The sequence below is a fragment of the Colias croceus genome, chromosome 23 (genome assembly GCF_905220415.1).
Source record: "Colias croceus chromosome 23, ilColCroc2.1".
Classification (NCBI taxonomy): Eukaryota; Metazoa; Arthropoda; class Insecta; order Lepidoptera; family Pieridae; genus Colias; species Colias croceus.
In genome coordinates this window covers 6,584,991-6,610,442 of record NC_059559.1, presented here as the reverse complement: position 1 = coordinate 6,610,442, position 25,452 = coordinate 6,584,991, and the positions used below count along the sequence as shown (strand labels likewise).

General features: G+C 34.5%; 1 protein-coding gene across 2 annotated transcripts in view; it reads left to right on the top strand.

The window, feature by feature from the left end:
• The window catches only part of LOC123702358 (unextended protein-like), a 32,056-nt gene extending 19,195 nt beyond the window's left edge, over positions 1-12,861 (top strand). For both annotated transcript variants that reach the window (XM_045650095.1, XM_045650094.1), the window contains exons 7-16: positions 212-383; positions 2,738-2,929; positions 3,676-3,822; positions 4,275-4,415; positions 4,802-4,941; positions 5,252-5,378; positions 5,623-5,752; positions 6,098-6,194; positions 11,406-11,468; positions 12,715-12,861. In XM_045650095.1, coding sequence (XP_045506051.1) covers positions 212-383; positions 2,738-2,929; positions 3,676-3,822; positions 4,275-4,415; positions 4,802-4,941; positions 5,252-5,378; positions 5,623-5,752; positions 6,098-6,194; positions 11,406-11,468; positions 12,715-12,828 — 1,323 coding nt within the window. In that variant the 3' untranslated portion in view covers positions 12,829-12,861. The remainder of the gene's footprint in view (positions 1-211; positions 384-2,737; positions 2,930-3,675; positions 3,823-4,274; positions 4,416-4,801; positions 4,942-5,251; positions 5,379-5,622; positions 5,753-6,097; positions 6,195-11,405; positions 11,469-12,714) is intronic.
• The last annotated feature ends 12,591 nt before the right edge of the window (positions 12,862-25,452 follow it).

Genomic DNA, 25,452 nt, shown 5'->3' with positions numbered 1-25,452 from the left:
GCCGGCTGCGCGAAGCTAGAGAAGAAAACATGGATTTTGAGGAAAAATTTTGCAAAAATTTTTTGACGTAGTTTTGTTGTTTAAGTATTTTTTTTCGTGATCAGTATATGCAAAACTACAAGTTCCTTCGCGCTTAGTATACCAATAGTGGGACACCCTGTATATTTGCGTTCCTCCTTTCAACAATTAACCCCCATCCCCCATTCACCAGTTGACAACAGACGTGAACGATCTCGACAAAGACGAGGTGAACATAATATCCGGTGCTTTGGAACTGCGCAAGAAAACCGTGTCTAGTGTGATGACGAAACTGGAGGACGTGTTCATGTTGCCGATCACGTCGATACTGGACTTTGAGACGATGTCGGAGATTATTAAGTCTGGTAAGTAGGGGGAAAAGGGGAAAAGTAATTTTTGGTGTTTTTGAGTGACTTTATCTAGGGAAAAAGGTGCCTATTGTGTATCTACTGCTGACGTCAATCGGGCTCTTGTAAACAATGTGTGTTTAAATTATTGCATAATTAACCTATAGTACCACTAGATGGCGATGTTATTTATATGGAAATATTTGTTAATTCTTATCAATTTCACTTCAATCTTTATAAATATAACGACTATAAGAGGATATTGCAGTGTTATACCTACCTATATGTTTACCTTAACATACAATTATGAATTACTATAAGTTTAGTACTTCTAGATAAGTTCAAATGTTTTGAACCGAATAAGCAAGAGCGTGTCAATATATAAATATTTTCGTCTAGTCTATGTATAGAAGTTTATGAAAACATTTTGGAACCATTCCAGCGGTGCCCTTCGGGTAAACATAGATTTATGTAATAGTTTACGACGTGAGAGTTGAACGGAGATACTATAGATACTAGATGAGACCATTGTGTGACTTTTGTGTATGGAGTAGGCGCAATGCACTTTATTACATTTGTATAGAAATATTTTATTGGAACGAAGTTCCTTATCGCGCGTAGTGAAAGGGGGCTAGACGGAAAAAATTCTTACGAAAAGTTGTCACGACACTTTTTGCTGGAGTTGTAAGCCGTGCGCGTAGTTCTCTGTCTGTCTCTCTCTACCTTAACACTTCGTTCCATCCGGATGTCCCTTGACATCGCTCAAGTTTTTTGTACTTAATAGGGTTTTTGATGGCAATGTATACTGGTGATATAAATGTAATGGTAATTTGTTGTAAAATGAAGAAAATTAATGAATAAAATAACATAATGCACAGAGTCAAATCCGTTTCATCATTAGTTTTTTTTTGAAGCCATAAAAATCAGCACTTCAAATCATCAAATTTATAATAATTATCAGACGTATTGTCTGTTCTGTTCCATAAAGTATATCTGAATAGTTTTTACATACCCATTTATCTTTATATCACTTTTTACTTTATTAAGGAAATGTTATTCGTGTAACAATAAATGGTAATGTACTCTAGGAAGAGCGAGATATTCTACCACAAGCTTATAAATGCTTAAAAGGATGTCTCAATGACTGATATAATTGTAAACATATTTGTTAACGAACAAATATTTTTGATTTTGATTTTTTGATTTTGTATTAGGCTATAAGGGAATAAAAATTGTCAATAAAATGTGGTTAGCCGTAAAAATAAACAAACATTGACATTTATGAAGATTTGGAGAATGATTTGTAATTTGACTATTTTTTTTTTCTATTGTACAATTATAACGCACTTGCCCTATCTAGTTTAAATCGATCTGTGTATCGAAAGTTTTGTGACGGGAATAGATGGGAACTTATCATAAAAAAATAATGTTTATGTTGGCCTAGTCTCTTGTCTAGTCATTTATTATTTATATTATTTGGGGCATAAAATTGCAAAGTATTTATATAATTATGTGCAAATGTGAAAATAAATAAAAATTATTTTATGTGTGCCATTAAATCGAACTGACCAAAGCTATACGCCAGAAATTGAATTTCTGTGCGAATGTTTGTATTTGAAAGCTAAGGATTCCATTAAATCTCAGACGCGTATACATATACTGTATATACGTATCTGGTCTTATTTCCAAGTTCCCAACTGGATTGCTCTCCCTATAGGGTATTCTTGTATTTTTTTTTGTGGGGTGTCTCTCAATGTTAGCCAGAAGGGCTTCTACATTTTAACGCGGACGCGTGGGTGAACTGAAGGTTCACCGTGGTAGCGACATTTTTTTTATGTTATAGGGTAGGGAGGCAAACGAGCGGACGCACTGCCTGGTGGTAAGCAGGTTGCGTCGCCCATAGACCATAACAGAGGTTATGGTTGTTGCCTACCAGAAAAAGATAAGGGGGAAGACGGAATTAAATAATATATATAAAACATGACATGCGCAAGGGCGTCCTTGACGGGGATCTCGAACCTCGGCTTGGGCTGTCGCTTGAGTGGAGGAGGCCGGAAGGGCCCTAGTCGGACGGGAGTCTTGAATTGTCGAACTAAAAGCATACTACATCTAGCATGATGAATAATTACTCTAAATTTTTACCAGTTCCCATATTTAACTTGTATAAATGGGTTAAATCAGTTACATTTTCACCAGCTTGCATGCTGAAAAAGAAACGTTCCTTTAGGAAAGGAATAAAATTGAAAAATTATTTAAAAAAAATAATGTAACGTTTCCTTTTAAGAAAAATTTGCTATCTCTAGTAATTCAAGTACTTTCCTTCCAAGGCCCATTGAAAATTTTCATTCTGTATAACTAGTCTCTCCCCCCAGGCTACTCCCGTATCCCAGTATACGAGGGTCACCGCGGGAACATAGTGACAGTCCTGTTCATAAAGGACCTCGCGTTCGTGGACCCGGACGACAACACGCCGCTGCGCACGCTCTGCCAGTACTATCAGAACCCGTGCAACTTTGTGTTCGAAGATGTCACTTTGGATGTCATGTTCAAGCAGTTTAAGGATGGTAAGTAGGGTGTTATATTATGTATATCTTAATATATATAAATCTCGTGCCACAATGTTTGTCCTCAATGGACTCCTAAACCACTTAACCGATTATAATAAAATTCGCACACCATGTGCAGTTCGATCCAACTTGAGAGATAGGATAGTTTAAATCTCAAATCGTTTTATAGAAAGCGGGCGAAGCCGCAGGCGATAAGCTAGTTTAAATTTATTTTTTGACGCATGCAATTATAAATGTTTCCTAATAATTAAAATGTGCCTATCGTAATTCTGAACGATATTTTTTTTAGAGTATATTTAGCAGGTCAAAATTTAAATTTATCTAACAGTTTTGTTTGTTAAAAGTTCTTTTTCAGTAGTTAAATTTAGAGGCAAAATTTAACTACTGAAAAAGAACTTTTGATTCAATTTCTCCCAACTCGGCCAAGTCATGAGGCTGTATTTAGTTCCCCCTAACGACTAAAACAACTTTCTTCCTTAAACATTTCTCTAATTAAACCATATAACCAGACTCAAACTCAAACATTTATTCATTCAATTAGACTTCTTCTAGAAGCACTTTTGAATCGTCAATACATATTTTTAACATTTACCACCGATTCGGAAAGCAGTATCTATGGAGAAGAACCGGCAAGAAACTCCATAGTTGCTCTCATGTCATGTCAGTAGGTATTACAATTTATTTTATCAGGTTTTATCAGTATTACAATTTATTTTATCAGGTTTTAATAACTTCCAAACCAGGTCACAAAGGGCACATGGCGTTCGTGCACCGAATAAACAGTGAGGGTGAAGGTGACCCGTTCTACGAGACGGTTGGCTTGGTGACGTTGGAGGACGTCATCGAGGAGATGATACAGGCGGAGATTGTGGATGAGACCGATGTGTTCCGTGAGTATTGGGTCATCATGATCATCAGCCCACATACTGTCAAATGGGGACATTCTGTCAACTGGGGACGTTCTGTCAACTGGGGACGCTCTGTCACCTGGGTACGGGTGATATTCTGTCAACTGGGGATGTTCTGTCAACTGGTGACGTTTTTCAACTGGTGACGTTCTGTCAACTGGTGACATAGTGGCAGAGATTGTGAAACAACATTAACATGATATATTATGATCGTATTACGACTGTTTATATTTACATTTTTTTATTTGCTTGTAATTAATACATTTAGAAGTATCCTAAAAATATTTCTACAACAATAATTTTCTTGCTAATACTTATTCATGGTAAATAATTATTCTCTTCACAGTTCTAAAAATATGTTTGTTATATCTTTTATATATTTATGTTTTTCTTACTATACACTTATTCACAGCAAATAATCAATATTTTCCCAGTGGACAACCGCACGAAGCGCAGACGCAACCGTCCGCAGCACAAACTGCAAGACTTCGCAGCATTTGCTGAGAGACACGAGCACAGGCGCATACACATATCGCCGCAGCTTACGCTGGCTACGTTCCAGTTTCTCAGCACTAGTGAGTTTGTCAGCTTTTTGTGATAACTATGTTTGTACCATCATAAACTGTCAAATTTTACATACAAATTAAATAATGGCACAAAAGGCGGTCTTATTACATACGGTGGTCTCTTCCAGACATCGTTTTATTTAATTTTCTAAGCTCCTATTATCCTGATAATTTTTTGTTTTTTTTCTACATAAGAATCTTGCCGTGCCTTAACAAAAATATAAAATAAATAGATGGGTTGAAGTTTTTTGAATATGATTAAACAAACAAATAAAAAATACTCAAATAAAAAAATCTCATTAATGACAAGGCCGCCTTGTGTGCTGATTCAGTTATATTAAGTTTTAATGAGCATAATAAAGTGTAATATAAAAAAATATAAATTTACCCTACAGGTGTAGACGCGTTCAAGCCGGACGTCGTCTCAGAGACAGTGTTACGACGTTTACTGAAACAAGATGTCATACATCACATTAAAGTGAAGGGGAAAACGAAGAAAGACGTCAATACGTATGTGTTTCAGCAGGGGAAGCCGGTGAGTTCACTTGGGGAAAGGGGAAAATGGGGATAACATTTTTTGGGTGGTTTAAGGGTAGTTGGAAGTAATTTGAGGTTGGTTTCCTGAATGAAGTTAGAAGTAGTAAGTGAAAACGTATGTCTTTCAACAGGAGAAGCCAGTAAGTTGACTTGGAAAAAGGGGGAAAATAAGTTTTTGGCGTTTTTGGGATGTTTTGAGGGTTGTTGACGCACAGATTCAATTCGAACTTTGTAAACGTGATTTTTTTTTTTTTTTTTTTAAATTATTATTTTGTTATCTGTGGCAATAATATGTTATTCCCCTGCAGGTGGACTACTTCGTGCTGATCCTGGAAGGCCGAGTGGAGGTGACGGTGGGCCGCGAGAACCTCGTGTTCGAGGCGGGGCCGTTCACGTACTTCGGCGTGCAGGCGCTCACGCAGAACGTGGGGCTCGGTGAGTGTGGATCCCCCCTGGAGGGGACTGCTTAGTACGGATAGATTAGATAAACCCACATAACAACTTGATTTAAAATAAAAAAGCGTGTTTGCCGAGCACACGTGTTAGCAATGAAACTTCTTTAGAAATATTCAGATACTAAAATTGTTGCCTTACTCCATGACGTGACGGTTTTGCCATGACGAAACGCAGTAATTTTAATTTATTTATAATAATAATAATTTTTTCTTCATTTTTTCAGCGGAATCCCCCACCCCCTCCGCGATGGGCTCCCTCCAGAACATAAATATGGACTCGATGTTGCGTCACACGTTCGTGCCGGACTACTCGGTGCGGGCGGTCACTGAGATGTTCTATCTCACTGTTAAACGGTCAGTGTGTTCTTATACTTCGCGAAAAGTATTTTTGATAAGATAATCCTGTTCAACTTTTAGCTAAAAACCCGCTCAAAAACGCTTGTGTGTGTGTGCGTGTGATCAAAATGTGTCTTAATAGTGCTCAAATGTGTTTAAATCGCGCTCAAAACACACTTAAATCAAACTCAAAACACACTTTAGACACGACCAACGCTCAAATCACGCTCAACACTCAAATCACACTCAACACTCAAATCACACTCAAATCCCACTCTACACTCAAATCACACTCAAAAAGCACTCGATATATTGTCATCTGAAACTTTCCTCCATCAATTTATAATCTCAACAATATTCTAGGAGTCTATACTTGGCGGCCAAACGTGCTTCCCTCATGGAAAAGGGCGCTCTATCGAAGGGCGCAACCAATGAACAGTTCGACACTGAAGTTGATAAGGTATGTATTTTAACCATAAACAAAAATTAACTTATTTCAGTTTTTACTTTGAAAATGGTCTCAAAAATTGAAAAAAAAAAAATTGTTTGATTCTACAATATTTAATTGGTATTTTTACAAGAAATGATGATTATCAAATGAATCGATTTTTTAAAACATGCATAATGCATACGCTATGCATTTATAAAATTAATAAAGTCAGTCCCATATGCAACTCCATATTTACTATACACTATCCCACCTCTACTATGCCATTTATCCTATAATTATCACACTTATCCTGTAATTATCCCATAATTATCCCACTTATCCCGTAATTATCCCACACAACCCCACCCGCTCCCCAGAGCGTCGGCACGTTGGCCGCTCACAGTGAGACACTGCAAAGCGCTCGCACCTCGCTCAGTGCGGGCTCCATTCCCAACGGGGACGGTCAGGTGCCGCAACGTGTATATCGTGCTTGTGTTGTTGTAGCGGGCAGTTTGTGTATACAGAGTGTAGTTAGTGGGGGTAGTTTGTAAAAATTGTACTGGTATAGGGGGTAGATTTTTAATACAGGGTATAGTTTAGATGGGATAATTTAAAAATTAATTCGGATAGATAGAATCCGAGAGGTTGTCTATTAAATTAAAAAAAAAATCTTAATAGAAATTAAGTAGTCCGATAAATAATGTTATATGGACAGTAGGATAAAAGATAAAGGTTGTTGTTAGTAAAATGAAATGATCCAGGTCGTAGTGTATAAAATTATTTGATACAGGATGTAGTTTAATAAGTGTTTTAAGTGGAAATAGATACATGCAAAATAATAAGAACTGACTATGTTATGATAAGTATTGAGTATTTTAGGTAGATGGGATTGGAAACAGATACAATATGTAGTCTGACATAATCAAAGAGATATGGTTAGTGTAACAATGGATAGTGAATAGAACAGAAATGACAAATTGTAATGGATATACAGGTGTTTGTAAAATATAACGCGGGTGTTTGTAAAATCCATACTAATATTATAAATGCGAAATTAACTCTGTCTGTCTGTCTGTTACTCAATCACGCTTAAACTACTGAACCAATTTGCACGAAATTTGGTATGGAGATATTTTGATACCCGAGAAAGGACATAGGCTACCTTTTATTGTGAAATATGTACCACGGGCGAAGCCGGGGCGGACCACTAGTGTATTATATGGGGTGTTGTTTAATAAGTACTCATTTGTACGGGATTGGAAATCGGTACTTGGTAATAAGATATGATATGTAAATTCAAATTCAAATTCAAATAATTTATTGCTTACCAACCAATTTACATATTAGTAACCTTATACAGGTATTGCAATACAATCATAATGTTATATTTAAATTACATAATATTATCTCATACAATTAAATTTGACAATAATTAGATTACAAAAATAACAAAAATAATAAGGTACCATTTATATAAGTCCGGAATTTCACAATTACATTAGTTTAGTTTCAATTAATTTATTTATTATTTATTATTAATTATGTAGTATTATTAATTATGTATGGTATAATTAAATTAAAGATGGTTAGTAGAACAAAAAATACAGGCTGTAGTTAGGCAAATAATATGGTACAGCTTGCAAATTATTTAGTACTTCAGGTAGATTAGACTAGAAACAGATATATTATGTAGTCTGGTAAAATCAGGGATAGATAGTCAGGAGGACAATAAGTATAGGGTATATTTTGGGAAATAACTACGTTAAAAACAACCGACTTTAAAACGGAAAAGTAAAAAATAAAAAAGATTTGATATTATTAATTACTATAAATTATTTAGATGTGCTATTTATTGAAAAGGTTTGATGTCGGTGCACGGGCTAGGTGCTTAGTACTTGGCACCGACTTCAAACCTATTTGAAAATAAAAATATACCGGCTGAATTGATAACCTCCTCCTTTTTTTTGAAGTCGGTTAATAAATTTAAAGATGGGTAGTGTGTCGGGTAGATTGATTCTGATCATTTAGAATTAAAGAAAGCAATGACATTCAAAAACATTTGATTCTCCATAATTGGTGTAGTCTTGATAATAAACCACAACTAATCGCTCAAGCTATAATAAAAGTGAATTACCGATTAGTCACTATTGGAGCAGCAAGTTATAAAAATATATGTTGGAAATGCTAATAAATAGAAAAGATGATACTACTTTGATGAATAACGTACAGTGATACATTTTTTTGAAGTGGTCTCTTGATTTGTTTGGTTATTATATTCAAGTGGTAGTTAAAAATTGCATAACATGAAAAACATTTTGGATGTTGTCGATTTTAGTTATAAGTTTGTTATTTTATTTTTATTATGTAGTTAATTAAGTAAGTAGTAGGTATTCGAATTTCTGACTATAACCCGCTTTCTCTAAAACGATTTGAGATTTAAACTATCCTATCTCTCAAGTTGGATCGAACTGCACATGGTGTGCGAATTTTATTATAATCGGTTAAGTGGTTTAGGAGTCCATTGAGAACAAACATTGTGACACGAGATTTATATATATTAAGATTAGTTAAAAAAATAATTATCATCATAACTTTCAATAATTTTTCTTCGATATAGCAATACCATATTACGTCTGAAAATTCTAGAAATCTACCCTCTATATTTAAAAAATTTAATACCACTTCAAAAGCGAAATAAACAATTTGCAGTCTCCAAAATCGCATACAATGGAGTTCAAACAACTGTCACAAAACAATATACCATCTGACTACTCATCACCAACCTCAAGCGATAAGGAATACATCGCCAAGTACTTGGCCGATAAGTTGGCCAGAAAATTATATGTGCCTAGAACGGACAGTCAAACGTCAAAGCAATGGACGAATAAAGAAGCTGGTAGAACTGAGAGCCAAACGGCCAGCACGTCCAAATATTGGACCAGCGCTTCGGCCAATGTGTCCAACGCTTCCAAGACGGATAGCCAGACGGCCAATACGTCCAAATATTGGACCAGCGCTTCGGCCAATGTTTCTAGGAGAAACAGTCCGAGGAATGAAAACCTCGGCAAGAAAAGTTCCATTTCGTCTACTAAAGTTGTTAAGGACAGCCCAAAAAATGATTCGAATGAGGAGATGAAAACTCCTCCTATAGCTACGCCAAACAGCCAAACAGGCGATACAAAACATTGGGCTAACCTGGCCAATAGATTGGCCAAATCTGAAAGCCCAGCAAATTCGTCCAGAACTAGTACATCCATACATTCCGTGTCACCTAAACAATCGGATATCGATTTAACCAGAAAGCAATCAGGCTCATTATCGCAAGATAAAATTTCCTTGAAGTTACAGTATTGGAATAAAGACGCGAATGGCCAGAGTGTGGTCAATGTTGGTTCCATTGAGGATCTTGATAAAAAAGGTTGGTTATGTCAGTTAAGAAAGAAATATATGACTGAACTTTGAGAGTTGTGACGAGTAACTCATTAAATGCTTTTGTTGTTGAAAGTTTTTCTTTATATCAAAAACCAACTGATTTTAATTTAGTCAGTTAGGATTTTATGTAAGAGTGAATCTTTATTATAATATACCATCATACAGAATGGGTTGTATTTTCCCAATTAGTCTTACTCTTCTGTATCAGAATTACTATTAATAATAATCAGAAACTATGACTGTTGGTTATTTTTACATAATGCAGAACGACTGGACAAATTTACCCAACAGTTTCTGCTCTGGTTAGCAGAATACCTTAGATATACTTGACTGACCGGTTGGCTTGGTAGTGGCCCTGCCTTCCAAGCCAGAGGTCGTGGGTTCGATTCCCACCCGGGGCAAATGTTTGTGTGATGAACATAGATGTTTGCTCTGTGTCTGGATGTTCATTATATATAAGTATTTATATAAATTAATTATGTATTTTTATCAGCCATCTGGTGTCCATAACAGAAGCGAAAGCTTAGTATGGGAGTATCAGATCGTGCCGTGTGTGAAAATTGTCCCGAAATATTTAAAAAAAAACCTTATCATGATGAACAGCATAATAATCAATAACTAAAACACAAATTATCACTACAAGTATCAAATAATAGTCCCACATTATTCAGGAGCGAAAAAGAAAGCCCAATTCCGCACAGAGCGATCTCTCCTAACATTTCATCCAAACAGTGATCCCGCCATCAATGATGAAGAAGAAATTGCTAATTTAGTACAAGATATTGATGACAAAATAATAGATTTAAAAAGTGACAGCGAGGACAAAGTAGAGAGTGATATAGATGTATATAACGTAAATATGAGGTCTGTGGAGAGATTGATTTTGATGAAGTTGACTAAGATCATAAGGCTATTGGAGCAGAAGGACCAGACTTGAAGGTTAAAAGAGTTAGTAAAAGACTTAGTAGTTCGTTCTTCTTAGGGAGTTATAGTACGAGTGTTATGATTTAAGCCTTTAAGGCTGGTTGCAGAGCTTGAACGACCATCAGTGCGTACTTCAGTCGGCTTGACATATGTATAGAAATTCATAAAACCGTTCATAGCTAGACCGACCATACGCACGCGTATTGTCATGCGCATTAGTGTCATAGTCATACAATTGTTGATGCGTATCGTCAGGACCGACGGTACGCACTGACGGTCGGTCAAGCTCAGCAACCAGCCTTAGTTTAGCTTTGTGTTTTTCATAAATATATTTTTAGAACGTTATGGAATGTCACTATTTATTGCAAAAACAAAAAAAATATGTTGGATATCATATCACACGTTCACTTATAGTACCTAATGTAAGCAAACCCGTGGGAAAAGCAATATACTATGTCAAACTGTATTTTATTACAGTACGTACGTACGTACGTACGTACGTACGACCATCACTCGAAATATTAAATGCTTAACGTCTCAATTGAAGGAGAATTCTTCCTTTCCAAATCCCTTTCTTTCCTATCCAACATACTTACATCACTACATAGTATAAAACAAAGTCGCTTTCTCTGTCCCTATGTCCCTATGTATGCTTAAATCTTTAAAACTACGCAACGGATTTTGATGCGGTTTTTTTTTAATAGATAGCGTGATTCAAGAGGAGGGTTTTAGTATATAATTTATTAGGTTTGAGACAAAGCGGGCGAAGCCGCGGTCGGAAAGCTAGTTTTTATAAATAAAACACAAAAAAATGCAAAATTTTAACGCAATTTTTTATATTTGCTGTGATAAAGTTCTTGAATAATACTTTTTTTTTTATTTTAGCTATTGGAATCCGTGGATGAAGATATAAGCATCAGTGGTGAACACAAAACTCCATCAAGACAGGTACAATAACTACTTGTGATAGACTATTAATCATAATGTAATATTGATGACATTATAATTAGTTCAGGATACATTTTTGCAAGTGACTACTATCAAGCTGATTTTCCGTTTGTAGCTTTATTTTGATGAGACACCGAATAATTTCGTGTACGAAACTCGCGATTGTGGTAGCTAACAGAGATAACAAGGATAAAAATTTTTGATTTGATGGTTCTCAAATATTTATTACTAACTGAATTTTTTTTTTGGTTCAATCTCAAGATAATTACCTAAATTATTCGAAAAAATATTTGTCCTACAAAATCTATGGTTGGTTCAAAGAGTCCCCCTTTCCAAAGTGTATCGATAACGAGGTCATCATAAATGATTACTAACAAGCTGATTTTTTTGTTTTCACTTAGTTAATGTTTATATAATTCAACAGACATATTGTCCTACAAATTGCGTAATAAATATTTGAGAACCATCAAATCAAAAATTTTTATCCTTGTTATCTCTGTTAGCTACCACAATCGAGAGTTTCGTACACAAAATTATTCGGTGTCTCATCAAAATAAAGCTACAAACGGAAAATCAGCTTGATAGTAGTCACTTGCAAAAATGGGCGATGTATCCTGAACTAAATGGCATCAATGTAAACTGATTGAAGTATTTTAAATTTCTAATCTAATGCAATTTATAATTATTTGATAAATTCTAAGAGAAAAATTCGCTGCTCTCCTTGTTTTTATAATTTCACTGCCCTTTTGGTCGATTATTTTTGAAGTGAAACTTCTTTATCGGGGTTGGGAAAAAATTTAGTGTAACATTTTTTCGTAACGTGTGACAATTTTCCGTTACGCGCCATCTTTTTCTTATCCCTACCACGCGTGATTCGACGACGTATTTCTGTAAAGTTGCATATAGTAAATTATTTTTTGAAAAATAAGGTCATAAAGAAGTTTTACTTCTTACGTGTGTACGAAGTAGACGCACACATTTTTTTGTATTAATTTGACTATTCTCAAGTTTATGGCCTTACATTGCCTCTGCAAAATAATCCAACGGTCTTACTAACAAAATGTTACCCATTCGCTTTGCAATGGATTAGTTATTGCAATAACCTGTCTTGTTTTTATGATTGACGTTTCATGTGAGCAAGAGCAGGACACAGCTATGGTAGAAAATGGTAGAAATTTATCCATTGCTTAACTTTTTATTAGTAAGGTAATATATATTTTTTTATGTTTGTCACCTCATTTTACAGGTATCACCGAACCCATGTCCCACCGCCCGTTCGTCCTTACCACGAAGCTCGCCCGAACGGAACGGGGATGTGTTCGCGAGGGCAGATGAACAGGAGAAATTGCTTAAACATTAGTGGGGGAGGATATAAAAGAGAGGGGGGTGAGAGTTGTGTAGGGGAGGAGATAAGTAGGATATAGTAGGGAGTTCAGAAACGGTGTATGATGGAAACAGTGTGGACAGGGGAAGTTTCTTAAACACTAGGGGGGATGTCGAGGGTGACGAAAGAAAGGGGGTTTAGAAGGAAGGAGAAGTTGCTTAAGTACTAGGAAACAAAATGAATTGAAGATGGGAGGGGAGAAAAGGGGGATATTTGGAAGGGAGAAGTTGCTTAAGTACTAAAAGGATGTAGGAGGGAGTGGAGTTAGAGATGCGGTTAGATATTTAGAAAGGAAAGGGTGTGCCGAGGAGTAAAAGGGTAAAAGTGAGAAAAGTATAAAATCATGAAAGAAATGTACACGTAAAATTAGTGTGCTATCGTAAAAGTATAATGCGAAACGAATATAAAGTAAAAAAATAAGTGATATCTTCCATTTATTATCTACTGTTATGTAGCTATATCAAAATGTCAGAAAAAATATTGATTAAAAAAGACGTGTGTCACTCGGGGACTGCCGCGGTAAAGCTATTGCATGCTATGCCTTCAAGTCACACCTCCGCCCGTCGGAGTGGGGAGCGTGAGGTTTTTTCGTTACGGATTTTCTCGATTCGATCCCCGCGATAGAAGCTATGCAATAGCTTAAAAGTCGATTTTGTAAACTTAATATTTATTTTGTCTAGAATAATTTATGTATTTAAACCAATCATGTACAATTTAAAGGAATCTCCGTACTTAATGTTAACTTAACTCAGTCATAGATAACTTAAACATAACTTACTTTTATAGGTACTTAATTTATCCCACTTATTTGATAATTTTAAATACTTATAAATTATGATTATTTACTTTACAAAAATGCCTTACGATCTATTTGAAATGTGCGAAAGAGACAGAGCTTTAGTGTTTTTGTCTCTTTCTAAAGCTATCAAATTTTTGCGTAAAGAGAAAGAAAATGTCTTTGTCTCTTTGAAAAAAAAATTGTCTATGATTACAATTATAATAGTGATCTAGTCTATGACTGAAACTCTATGGTACATAAAAATTTAAACCTACGATTTCGTCCGAATTTGAATGCGTAACTATTAAAGATATATTTGTCTCTGTCCAACACAGAGGTCGTTAAGTATTAGAAAGAGACGCACTGTTTTTTAGTTTTAGGTTGCACTCTGAAATTCTTAGGAAACTACCCTCAAATAATTAAAGAAAATACGTGTCAGAAGTGAAACTTCTTTGGCAAGACTCAAAGGTACCAAAATCATCGCCTTCCTCCATGACGTGACAGTATTGCCATGACCTTAAATTTTACTCTCAACGCGCCTAAAGAAGTTTCACTTCAAAAATAAATTTTGAGGGTATTTTCGAAAGAATTTAAAAGTATTTATGATAAGTAATTAGAATTTATTAATTGTATTTGTAATAATTTATTAATATGGGAGTCAATTTTGGGCTTGCACTGATTTATATTAATAGACGAAACGGCTATGCCTAAAAGGATGAGATTTTGAAAAATCCCCAAAACAAAGAAAATTAAGATGATGTTTTTTTTCTAAATAAATCTGTGTCTTTTAAATTAAACAGTGCAAGTCTAAAAAAACTATCAACTCCAATACTTCATAATAATTTTCCCTTAATTAATTTTATGGTACTAATAATGTCTATTGTACAATGTACAGTCTTACCACAAGAAAGATATGAAAATAGTAAGGACGGCTTATCACTTATAGGCTATTTCTTACAAGCAACCTATGATTCATAATTAATTTAAAAAAAGTGTACATCATTGAGGTTATTTCTAAAATATGTTTATAAAAAAATAAGTGTTTGCATAGTTTTCTGTACAACATAACTTGGAAAGTACTAAACCAAATTTGGTGAAGTTTTGTGTATAATTTGATCCAAGTTTAAACTAGCTTTCCGACAGCGGAAAACTAAAACCTTCCTTTTGAATCACTCTGTCTATTAAGAAGAACCGCATCGAATTCCATTTTAAAGATCTAAGCATACAGACAGACGTACGGAAAGCGACTTTGTTTTATACTATGTAATGATTTTCTTCTTTCTGTGGTAAGACTTTAAATAAAATAATTCTACTCTTTTCTTCTCTCTTCTATATTATAAAATATTTGTAATTATAGTACAAAATAACCAAAATCTGCTAACTTTATACGACGACTTTACCTCTCTTTGGAACTAGAATATTAGCGAATATAGTAAAATTTCATAATAATGACCTATCACTGTGTAACAATTTCATCAAAATATGCGCATCCATTCCGTGTGATTGAAACATGGCGACGTCATATTTAAAAAATGTTTTTTTTTTCCTATTAATGTGAGTGGTAGTCCTAATTTTATTTTTAAAAGTATTAATGCGGTGACGGTTTTTTTTAACTTAACTTGTTTTATGATAGGGCTGTCAATTTAACACATTTTATTCATATTTTTTTAAGGAAACATACTGAAAATACTAATTTGTTATCAGTTCATACACATTCATGTTCTCCGGAACTTTATCTTCGAAATTAAATTTAAAAATAATCGAGTCATCAAATTTTTATTATATCTACTACTTCAATATAGTTTATCTATATAATTATTTATTTAAAATTATATATTATGTATGTTTATCAGCCCTCTGGTTTCCATAACACAAGCGAAAGCTTAGTGTGGGACCAGATCGTGCCGTGTGTGGAAAATGTCGTGAAAATGTTTATTTATTTATTATTAAATACCAAATTGTACTTTATAATCTGTCTCTCTCTAGCCAAAGAACTATCCTTAAGACATAGAGACATTTTTTTTAATAAATATTTTTTTCTTTAAGTTGACAGCCCTTGATATTTTTAGACTTAGATCTCAAAGTAATGGCCTATTTAGTATTAACAATTAATTCAGATACAGTACAACGACAATAAAAATTATTATTTCTCATAATTTATAATTATATTCACTCAATTTTATCTATATGTCGCAGTTACCGTAATCAGTCAGTTAATTAAAAGCCTAGGCAGTTTATTAAACAGCTTAATATTTGGATACTTAATTACTTGCCTAAACAGTACACACACTGCGATTCTTACGTAATGACAAATGTTTAATAATGGGGCTAGGCTGTTCATTAAATGACTGATTAAGATTCTTTGCTACGACATACGTATTATTTATTAATTTAAATTTAAAAATATGCGAATGCTTGACATTTTCGTATAACCTCAAAAAATTTAGAATAGTATTGATAAAAATGATTAAAATTAGTATGTATGTATGTACTTAAAAATTAATTGTATTGTGTTGTCTGTTTTTTTGCTACTGTTTCGAATTTAAACACGTTAAAACCGGTTTTTTCATAACTCTAAAACTGGAAAAATCTGTAAAAAATATTAATTTTAACAGACTTAAAAAAAGGAGGAGGTCATCAATTCGGCCGGTATATTTTTCATATGATGTCTGCATATACAGATAGACAGACAGACAAAAATTTTTTTAATCACATATTTGGGTTTGGTATCGATTCAGTAACACCCCCTGCTATTTATTTTTTCTATATTTTCAATGTACAGAATTGACCCTTCTACAGATTTATTATATGTACCTATAGATTGTACAGAGAAGAATCGCTCGAGATTCTAACTGACTTCAAAAAATGATGGAGGTTCTCAATTCGACTGTACGTATTTTTGGGTATGTTACCTTTCAACTGGGTGAACCGATTTTGATGATTCTTTTTTTATTTGAAAGCTAGCCTAAATCGTACCATTTCAATGTTGTCCCGTTCTGACCTTTTTTAATAAGTTTTTTGACAAAAGTAAAAAAATCTGGTTTAAATCCGTTTTAACGTGTTCTATTTCGAAAATTAGATGTTTTGTGATTGCTTCATAATTTATTTAGGGCCGATTTTTAAATCCTTAGTTAAAACTTATTCATCGAATATCGTACTAAACAACCATTTTAAAAATGTGTTACTTGCCCACTTTTTGACAGTTTTTAGGTGACATCTGTATATTATTGTGTAATAATTATTGGACGGATAAGATTTAACCAAGGATTGAAAAATCAGCCCTTCATAATGTAGCTGCTTTTTTATGTCCGCCTGTTTTTTTTTTTTGTGTTTTAATGAGGGTAGAAGGATTTCTTGCCAAAATTCCCAAATGCTATGTACTTAGGCATTTACAAACGATTAATATGTAAGTCTAATGTTGTTTTTATTGAATAAATGATGTATGTTAGACTTTTTGGTGTTTCATTTTTATATTCCAACCTTCTTGTAACTAAGTCTATGTGTAAAATACACTAAGTATCTATAGTTACTAATAATAAAATTGGAGTGTCTGTTTTTAATATTGAAATAACCACTGGGCCTATAGCAAAATAGTAATTTAAAAATTTTTGTCTGTCTGTTTGTTCCGGCTAATCTCTGGAACGGCTGGACCGATTTTAACGGGACTTTCACTGCCAGATAGCTGTTATTATAAGCAGTAACTAAGGCTATTTTTTGTACCGAACCCACAGGAATATTAGGATTACAAGGAAAAACTCATTCACGCGCGTGTGAAACCCCTGGGCGTAGCTAGTATACATAATTAGAACCGAAAAGCCAATAACATTAAATTATTAAAATAAGACAAAAGTTGCTCTTGCGCGCTAGCTCTTAGTGACATATCACACTAGCGGATTGCGAGCGGTTTCAAAGCGGAGCGGGTGCGCAACGAATACGTTGCGGGCGCGCAACGAACACGCCGCGGATGCGCAGCGAATTCGTCGCGGACGCGCAACGATTTCGCTGCGAATAGATGCGTCGACGTCATTTTGTATACTCTCGCACAAAATCCAGCCCTTCCGCCTTGCCTAACTTCCATTCAATATTTCCATCGTTTCTGTAGCACTCAATTTTTTAACCGTACTGTGGAAATGCACTTACTTAACTAAAGATGTAATAACAACTGGAGTTGTTAAAAAAGGTGCTATAAAATTGAATTACTAGGACTTTTAGAATGTACCATACATTCCAGAAGTATGTAACAACTGACTATAATCTCTCCCATAGCAACGTATGATAAAAAGAGTTTTTGTGAACCTAATTATGAGCAAAGTGATAGTGAGTTGCTGGTTGCTTGATAAAATTTTCTATTACTGCTATTTATCTAATAATAAGATAGCCCTGTTTTAGTTAAGTAGCTTTAACATTTATTTCAATAATGAACTTTCTTAATGAGCAATCAAGTTATCTGATTGCATTTTGACCAAGATTTAATAGATAAAACAATACCCTAAACATTAACATGTTATGAAACTCGTAAAAAATAATGATCTCATAATTATTATACTATCACAAGTTATAAGTAACAACCAGCACGGATTCCATTTTGTTAATGAGTGTACATGACCGCGACGTAAACGTTGCGCATCTGCCACGCGTCCGCAACGAATTCGCTGCGCAACCGCGGCGTGTTCGTTGCGCGCCCGCAACGTATTTGTTGCGCAACCGCTCCGCTTTGAAACCGCTCGCAATCCGCTAGTGTGATATGTCACTTAGAGCCAGCGCGCACGAGCAACTTTGTCTCCGCAACTATTTTGTCTCTCCCATCAATTGTATGGGGAGTTGCGTCGCTACGTGCGCGCACTTTCATACTAGCCCATGGGTGGGAGAGACAAAATAGTTGCGGAGACAAAGTTGCTCGTGCGCGCTGGCTCTTACTATACATACTGTCAAGTGTCAGTGAGCAATACCTACTGACAAAACGTTTAACGACTTAGAGCCAGCGCGCACGAGCAACTTTGTCTCCGCAACTATTTTGTCTCCGCAACTATTTTGTCTCTCCCGCCCATGGGCTAGTATGAAAGTGCGCGCACGTAGCGACGCAACTCCCCATACAAATTGATGGGAGAGACAAAATAGTTGCGGAGACAATGTTGCTCGTGCGCGCTGGCTCTTATTCACAACAGAGAGACAACAACAGTCGCGACTTCGATACGTAGACTTGTATAGATGAGACATCTAAATGCGTATGTTTGTAAAGTTGTTTTTATTGAAATAAATGAAAGATGTGTTAGAAAATTTTTGTGTTTTAATTTAAAATCCTTCCTATCATTTATGACCGAAGTTCATGCGTCGATTACAGATTAAATATATTAAAAAATAAGTAAACATGAATATTTGAATTTTGCTTAAACCTACTGTTTGGAATGCAGATGGAGTGTAAATTATTTGAGAAAAAGCTGTTAAGTCTGTATCAGAAAACGGTAATATAAAATGCAACAGTTTTTTTAATAGTTAAAATGTAAAGGAATAACATGCAATAAATAATAACATCATTATAGTTCTTTCAACATTTATTATACACCAAAAATTTCAATGATTTACAATTTTTATCACTATTATTACCTATAAGATAATATTTAAGCCAGCCAAAGTTTAAATAAACTTATTTACCTGTGCCAGAGATATTGTTATACTATACATATACCTAACACCTAAGTATGCATAATATAAAGTGTGTCCCACCGTTGGTATACTAAGCTCAAAGGAGAAGTATACATAACATATAGTATCAAAGGAGAAGTATGTATAAGTCTTATAGTTTTGCATACGCTACTTAAGTACGTAAAAAATACTTATAAAGTTCCAGACTCATTGAACTGAGATGAATTCATCTTAATATATATAAATCTCGTGTCACAATGTTTGTCCTCAATAGACTCCTAAACCACTTAACCGATTACTTATAATAAAATTCGCACACCATGTGCAGTTCGATCCAACTTGAGAGATAGGATAGTTTAAACATGTAGATACCACGGGCGAAGCCGGGGCGGACCACTAGTAAAACTATGTATTCTAAATAATAACCCATAACAACCCAACTTTGCCACCCGCACGTGAGCTATCGTTTAAGATTATGTTTTCATTGATAAAATGCTCACATTAGCGAAGCGGTATATGCGGGCTGCGCGAAGCTAGAGAAGAAAACATGGATTTTAAGGAAAAATTTAGCAAAAAAATTTTGACGTAATCTTTTTGTTTAAGTAGATGTCATTGTCAGAGTTATGGTCAGAGTTACTCAAAATGGAGAAATAAACCATCCACGCGAAGACCGATATCCGCGCGGACGGAGTCACGGGCGGAAGCTAGTAATTAATGTAACTTGGCGTTTTTAAGAATCTTATGGTGTCATGTCTATTGTACAATATATTTCTGAGATACAATATGTGCTATTAACATTTAACACAAAGAAAACTTGCACAAAAATTCAATACTGCATATTATTTGCTCCGTCGTACCTAGGTAAATAGTGAGTTTTGTTGTAATAATCGTTTATTTCGTATAAAAATTATTAAACAACAACCACAATAAAAATAAAATAAACATTTTTTTTAATATGTTTAAGTTATCAGTAAACATGATTAATTAAACCTTAGGTACTCTAATTACACACAATAAATGACTAGAATATGAGGGAATGATTACATTGATTACAATAATTTCTACTAACTTTCTAATTCCATTACAATTATAATATTATAACACACAATTTAAATATGATTAAATAATTAAGATTTGAAGCACTTACTTAATTTGCAAAACAGACTTATGACCGTGATCACGGTCACTATAAATCATTGGCCATTTTAACTTGACCGTGACAATTAAGGATGTTCTATGGTCACAATCAAGAAGCTTGTCACAATGGTCGCTGTGAATTGAAATATCAAAAGTTCAACTTTTATTATTATTGTGATTTGAGACCGTGATCACGGTCAATATAAATGGAATAGGTACACATTATAAAATATCGTAAACATGTTACAACCATCATAATAATAATGATAGATAAATAATTATTCATTAGGTACATCTCTTACTATTGTTACAATATGAATGTATATGTCAACTCATTGCCGTTTACAACCATTTTTGACTAAGTTTTGCAGTCAAAAGCGGTTTTGACGAAATAAGTTTTGACTTCGACACTGAAAAACCAAGGATTGCGAAACAAAATCTAGAGAACAAACCTAAATACTAAATCTTATTTATTCACATACACTGATTTCTACACATTTTTAAGTTATTCTCCACATTATAGTCCATGAATGTTTGCATTTGCAATATTCACTTATTAATACCAAACACTCACTGATTTACGATTGAAAGAAAAGTGATTAGTCTAACGGTGCATTTAAATCAAACGAGCAAATGCTCATTCTAACCCCACTATGTCAAATTATTTTAGTGTAAAGAGGCGTAGAGCATTCTTTCGTTGTTCTTAGTGCGTTCGAAAAGATTCTAAGCAATGTTCTAATACTGAACAACATTGAATACGAGTTTTCGTTTAAACTAAGATCACGAAAGAATGCTCTAAGCTCTTGCTCTAACTCTAGCTCTATGTTCGTTTGATGTAAATGCACCGTAAGATCATGTAGGTATGTGTTTTTTACTGCATGAGTGTGTTACTGCATAAGTGAGTTATAGTATGAGTGTGTATCATATACCGCATAAGTGCGATACTTCATGTATGTATTGCCGCATGAATGTATTTCAACATGAATATGTTACTTACATAATAAGTGTGTTTAAACATTTGTATGAGATTTTTTTTGTATGAGCGTGCTACAACATGAATGAGTTACTGCATGAGTGAGTCAAGCAAGTCAGTGAGTGTATCGGATTGTCGGGCGGGCTCGGGGCCCGGGGGGGAGGGTTACGGGGGCGTCAGACTGCCGCCGTACTCAGGGGACGCGCCGCGACCTGTGGGGGTAATAAATACTTTATTTATAATATAAGTGCAAATATAATACTTTTATTCATTCAAAAACACTAAAAATCGAATACTAATTAGAATAAGGAAAAACTTAAAATATCTTATTTCATATGAATTGTATGCTGTGAGTGATATTTCAATCTGTCTCCGCATGCTGTCTTATAGCAGTATTATTTCCAGTTTGGTGGAAACTAGCTATGTATTCATAGAACTAACTCATAGGAAACCTGGTATTAACTCATAGAACTTTTTTTAGCTACAAACTAACTCATGTTTACATACCTCGGCCTCTGCCACGGCCCCGGCCCCTGCCCCTCCCGCGGCCGCGTCACCTGCGCCCATCGCCCAGACCCACCATGTCTAGAACAATTACATTTTTTAGTAAAGACAAATAAACTAAACAAGAATGACTTCTGAATATTTAACTGTAGACAGACAATTACACTCAAAAGAAACATTCAATTATTTTTTTAAATAACTGCATTCAAAGATTTGGAAAAATTCGTTTGTACATCAACGCTTTTAAAATCAGTAAACATAATTTTTAGGGTCAATAATTTATAAGGTTTAAATCTCTTATAAACTTGTTTTTCCTTTCAAAGTAGGTACCTAACGTAGGTACGCTTCAGGTGTTACAAAATTCCAATTTGAAATACATATACCTGGGCGTTATGATGGGCAGTTTTTGATGTTTCGCTTTTACTTTTAAATATTAATAATAATGACGGAACTTTGTAGTAAGTACCTATACCTGTTTAGGACTCATTTTAACTCCAAATCTATACTAATATTAATATTATAAAGCTGAAGAGTGTGTTTGTTTATTTGTTTGTTTGAACGCGCTAATCTCAGGAACGACTGGTCCGATTTGAATAACTCGTTCGGTGTTAGATAGCCCATTTATCGAGGAAGGCTAGGCTATATAATATTATTATCATCACGCTACGACCAACAGGAGTGGAGCCACGGGGGGGAAACCGCGCGGAGCAGCTAGTCGCTAATAAATTTAAACCTCTTTGATAAACCATGAAAGTAAAACGCAACCATTTATTTTTACAAACCTATATTGGTAGCAGTCTTTTCCAAATAAGCTAGCGGGCCTTGCAGCGATGCACCCGCATACCCGCCGCGACCGCCCAGGAACATGCTTTGAGCTAGGTTGTTCTGCATCTGCGTAAATCATTGTTACTGTCTGTAGTATACCTATATCTTGTGAATTTACATTAAAACAAGCGAATGCTCATTCTAACCCCACTATGTCAAATTCTTTTAGTATAAACAGGCGTAGAGCATTATTTCGTTGTTCTTAGTTCGTTCAAAAAGAGTCTATGCAATGTTCTTATACTGAACCACACAATACGATTTTTCATTTGCTCTTAAAAAACACGAAAATATGCTCGTTCTAGCTCTGGATATTTTGGTCCTGAATCGATTGCGCGACACGTACAGTTGGACTAAACGAATATTATAAAGAGGAAATATTTGTTTTTTTGAATGTATGTTTGTGATATTTTCACAAGAAAATTACTGGACCAATTTAAAAACTTCTTTCACAAGCAAAAAGTTACATTTTTCGCGGCATTAGCCGCGACCAAAAGACTTGTACTTGATTATAGCGGGTCAATAATCACAGACATTCGCTAATTATTTTAATACAAAATCGACCATCAATACAATTACAGTTATATTAATTAACTAGCATACTTCTCGCGGCTTCGCCTGCTTTGTGTAAAACCTAATAAATCTTAATATATATAAACCTCGTGTCACAATGTTTGTCCTCAATGGACTCCTAAACCACTTAACCGATTATAATAAAATTCGCACACCATGTGCAGTTCGATCCAACTTGAGAGATAGGATAGGTAGTTTAAATCTCAAATCGTTTTAGAGAAAGCGGGCGAAGCCGCGGGCGGTAAGCTAGTTACATAGGTAATTTAGTATATAGATACTAAAACCTTCCTCTTGAATTATCTATTAAAAAAACCGCTTCAAAATCGGTTGCGTTGTTTTAAAGATTTTAAGCATACATAGGGACAAAGAAAGCGACTTTGTTTTATACTTACTATGTAGTGATTTATAAAGATTATTTTTCCGACCCAAATATCGACCAATAGAATTGCACCATTCGACGTCTGAGGATATTAAACATAATTTTTTGAAAATTTTATCTGGTCGTTGACGTCACACTGACAGGTTGAATTCAATTGTGAAATTATTGGCCGATATTGGGACGGAAAAATAATCCCCCGAATACCACACTAAGCACACGAGCTTCAAAATTATCTGGCATTTCCCAGTATTTTTAATATTATTTGAATGTTAAAGGTTAACTTAATTTGATTGTTTATGAACATCTCAATCCATTAGATAATAGTGTTAAATTATTTATTAATTATAATCAGAGCAATAGCTATCAACTACAATAATTAATTTATAAATTACACAGCGATTAAATGCTTTGTTACTTACCGAACCTTAGAAACTTAGAATTCCTTCTGTACTTTTACCTGAATAAAGGCTTTTTACGATGCATGATTTTAGCAATAAAAAGTCGATGTAACTACATAATTGTAAGATTTTCTATACATATTATTACATAATATAATAAAACTGTAGAAGGATCAATTCTGTACATTGAAAATATATGTTACTGGATCGATATCAAACCCAAATATGTGATTAAAAAAAAATTGTCTGTCTGTCTGCTTGTTCATCAACTAACGGTTCGATTTCGATCAAACTTGGTATAATTATACCTTATTATCCTGGGCATTAAATAACTTTTTATCCTGGAAAAATACGAAGAAATAAGCTAGCTAAAGCTAGTTTATAATAAACTAGCTTACCTCCCGCGGCTTCGTCCGCTTTGTATAAAACCTAATAAATTATATACTAAAACCTTCCTCTGGAATCACTCCACCTATTAAAAAAAACCTTATTAAAATCCGTTGCGTAGTTATACAGATTTAAGCATACAAAGAGACATAGGGACAGAAAAAGCGACTTTGTTTTATATACCTACTACTAGCGGTCCGCCCCGTCTTCGCCCGTGGTACATATTTCGCAATAAAAGGTAGCCTATGTCCTTTCTCGGGTAAAATATCTCTATACCAAATTTCATGCAAATTGGTTCAGTAGTTAAGGCGTGATTGAGTAACAGATAGACAGACAGAGTTACTTTCACATTTATAATATTAGTATGGATAAAAGTGAACCACGCCTCCTGGACCCCTCGTCCAGGAGGCGTGGTTCACTTTTATCTCTATACTTCTCTATACTTTCAAAGTTCTAATTTATGAAATTCTTTCCAATTTTAATTCAAACTTCAGTGGGGCATTCCGCGCCATCTATCGAGATTTTGAGACTTATGAATAAAAATTGTCTCATCGATTGATGTATTTCAACTGATAATAATATACAGTTACATATTTTGTAAAATTAAATTGTAATACTGAAATGATTTAAAAGAGCAACTGAATTATTGCCATTCTAACCTCTTTTATATGTTCTGTGGTTGAATGCGCTTATCTGAGGAACTACAGATTCGATCCCAAAATTTATTTTTAAATTATCGAGAAAGGCTATATGCTACATTTAATCATGCTAAGACCAATAGGAGCGGAACAATGCGGGTAATACCGCGATGCACAGCTAGATAAATAAAAATAGCATTTGTTTGTTTTATAACACGAATAGCTGCTAATTCTCAAGTTTTACAGGAAATTGTTATGAATCTGTGGTAAGTACAAGCCTTTACATTAACAAATGAATAAGTCAATCTATACTAATATTAATAAGCTGAAGAGTTGGTTTCTTTATTTGAACGCGCTAATCTCAGGAA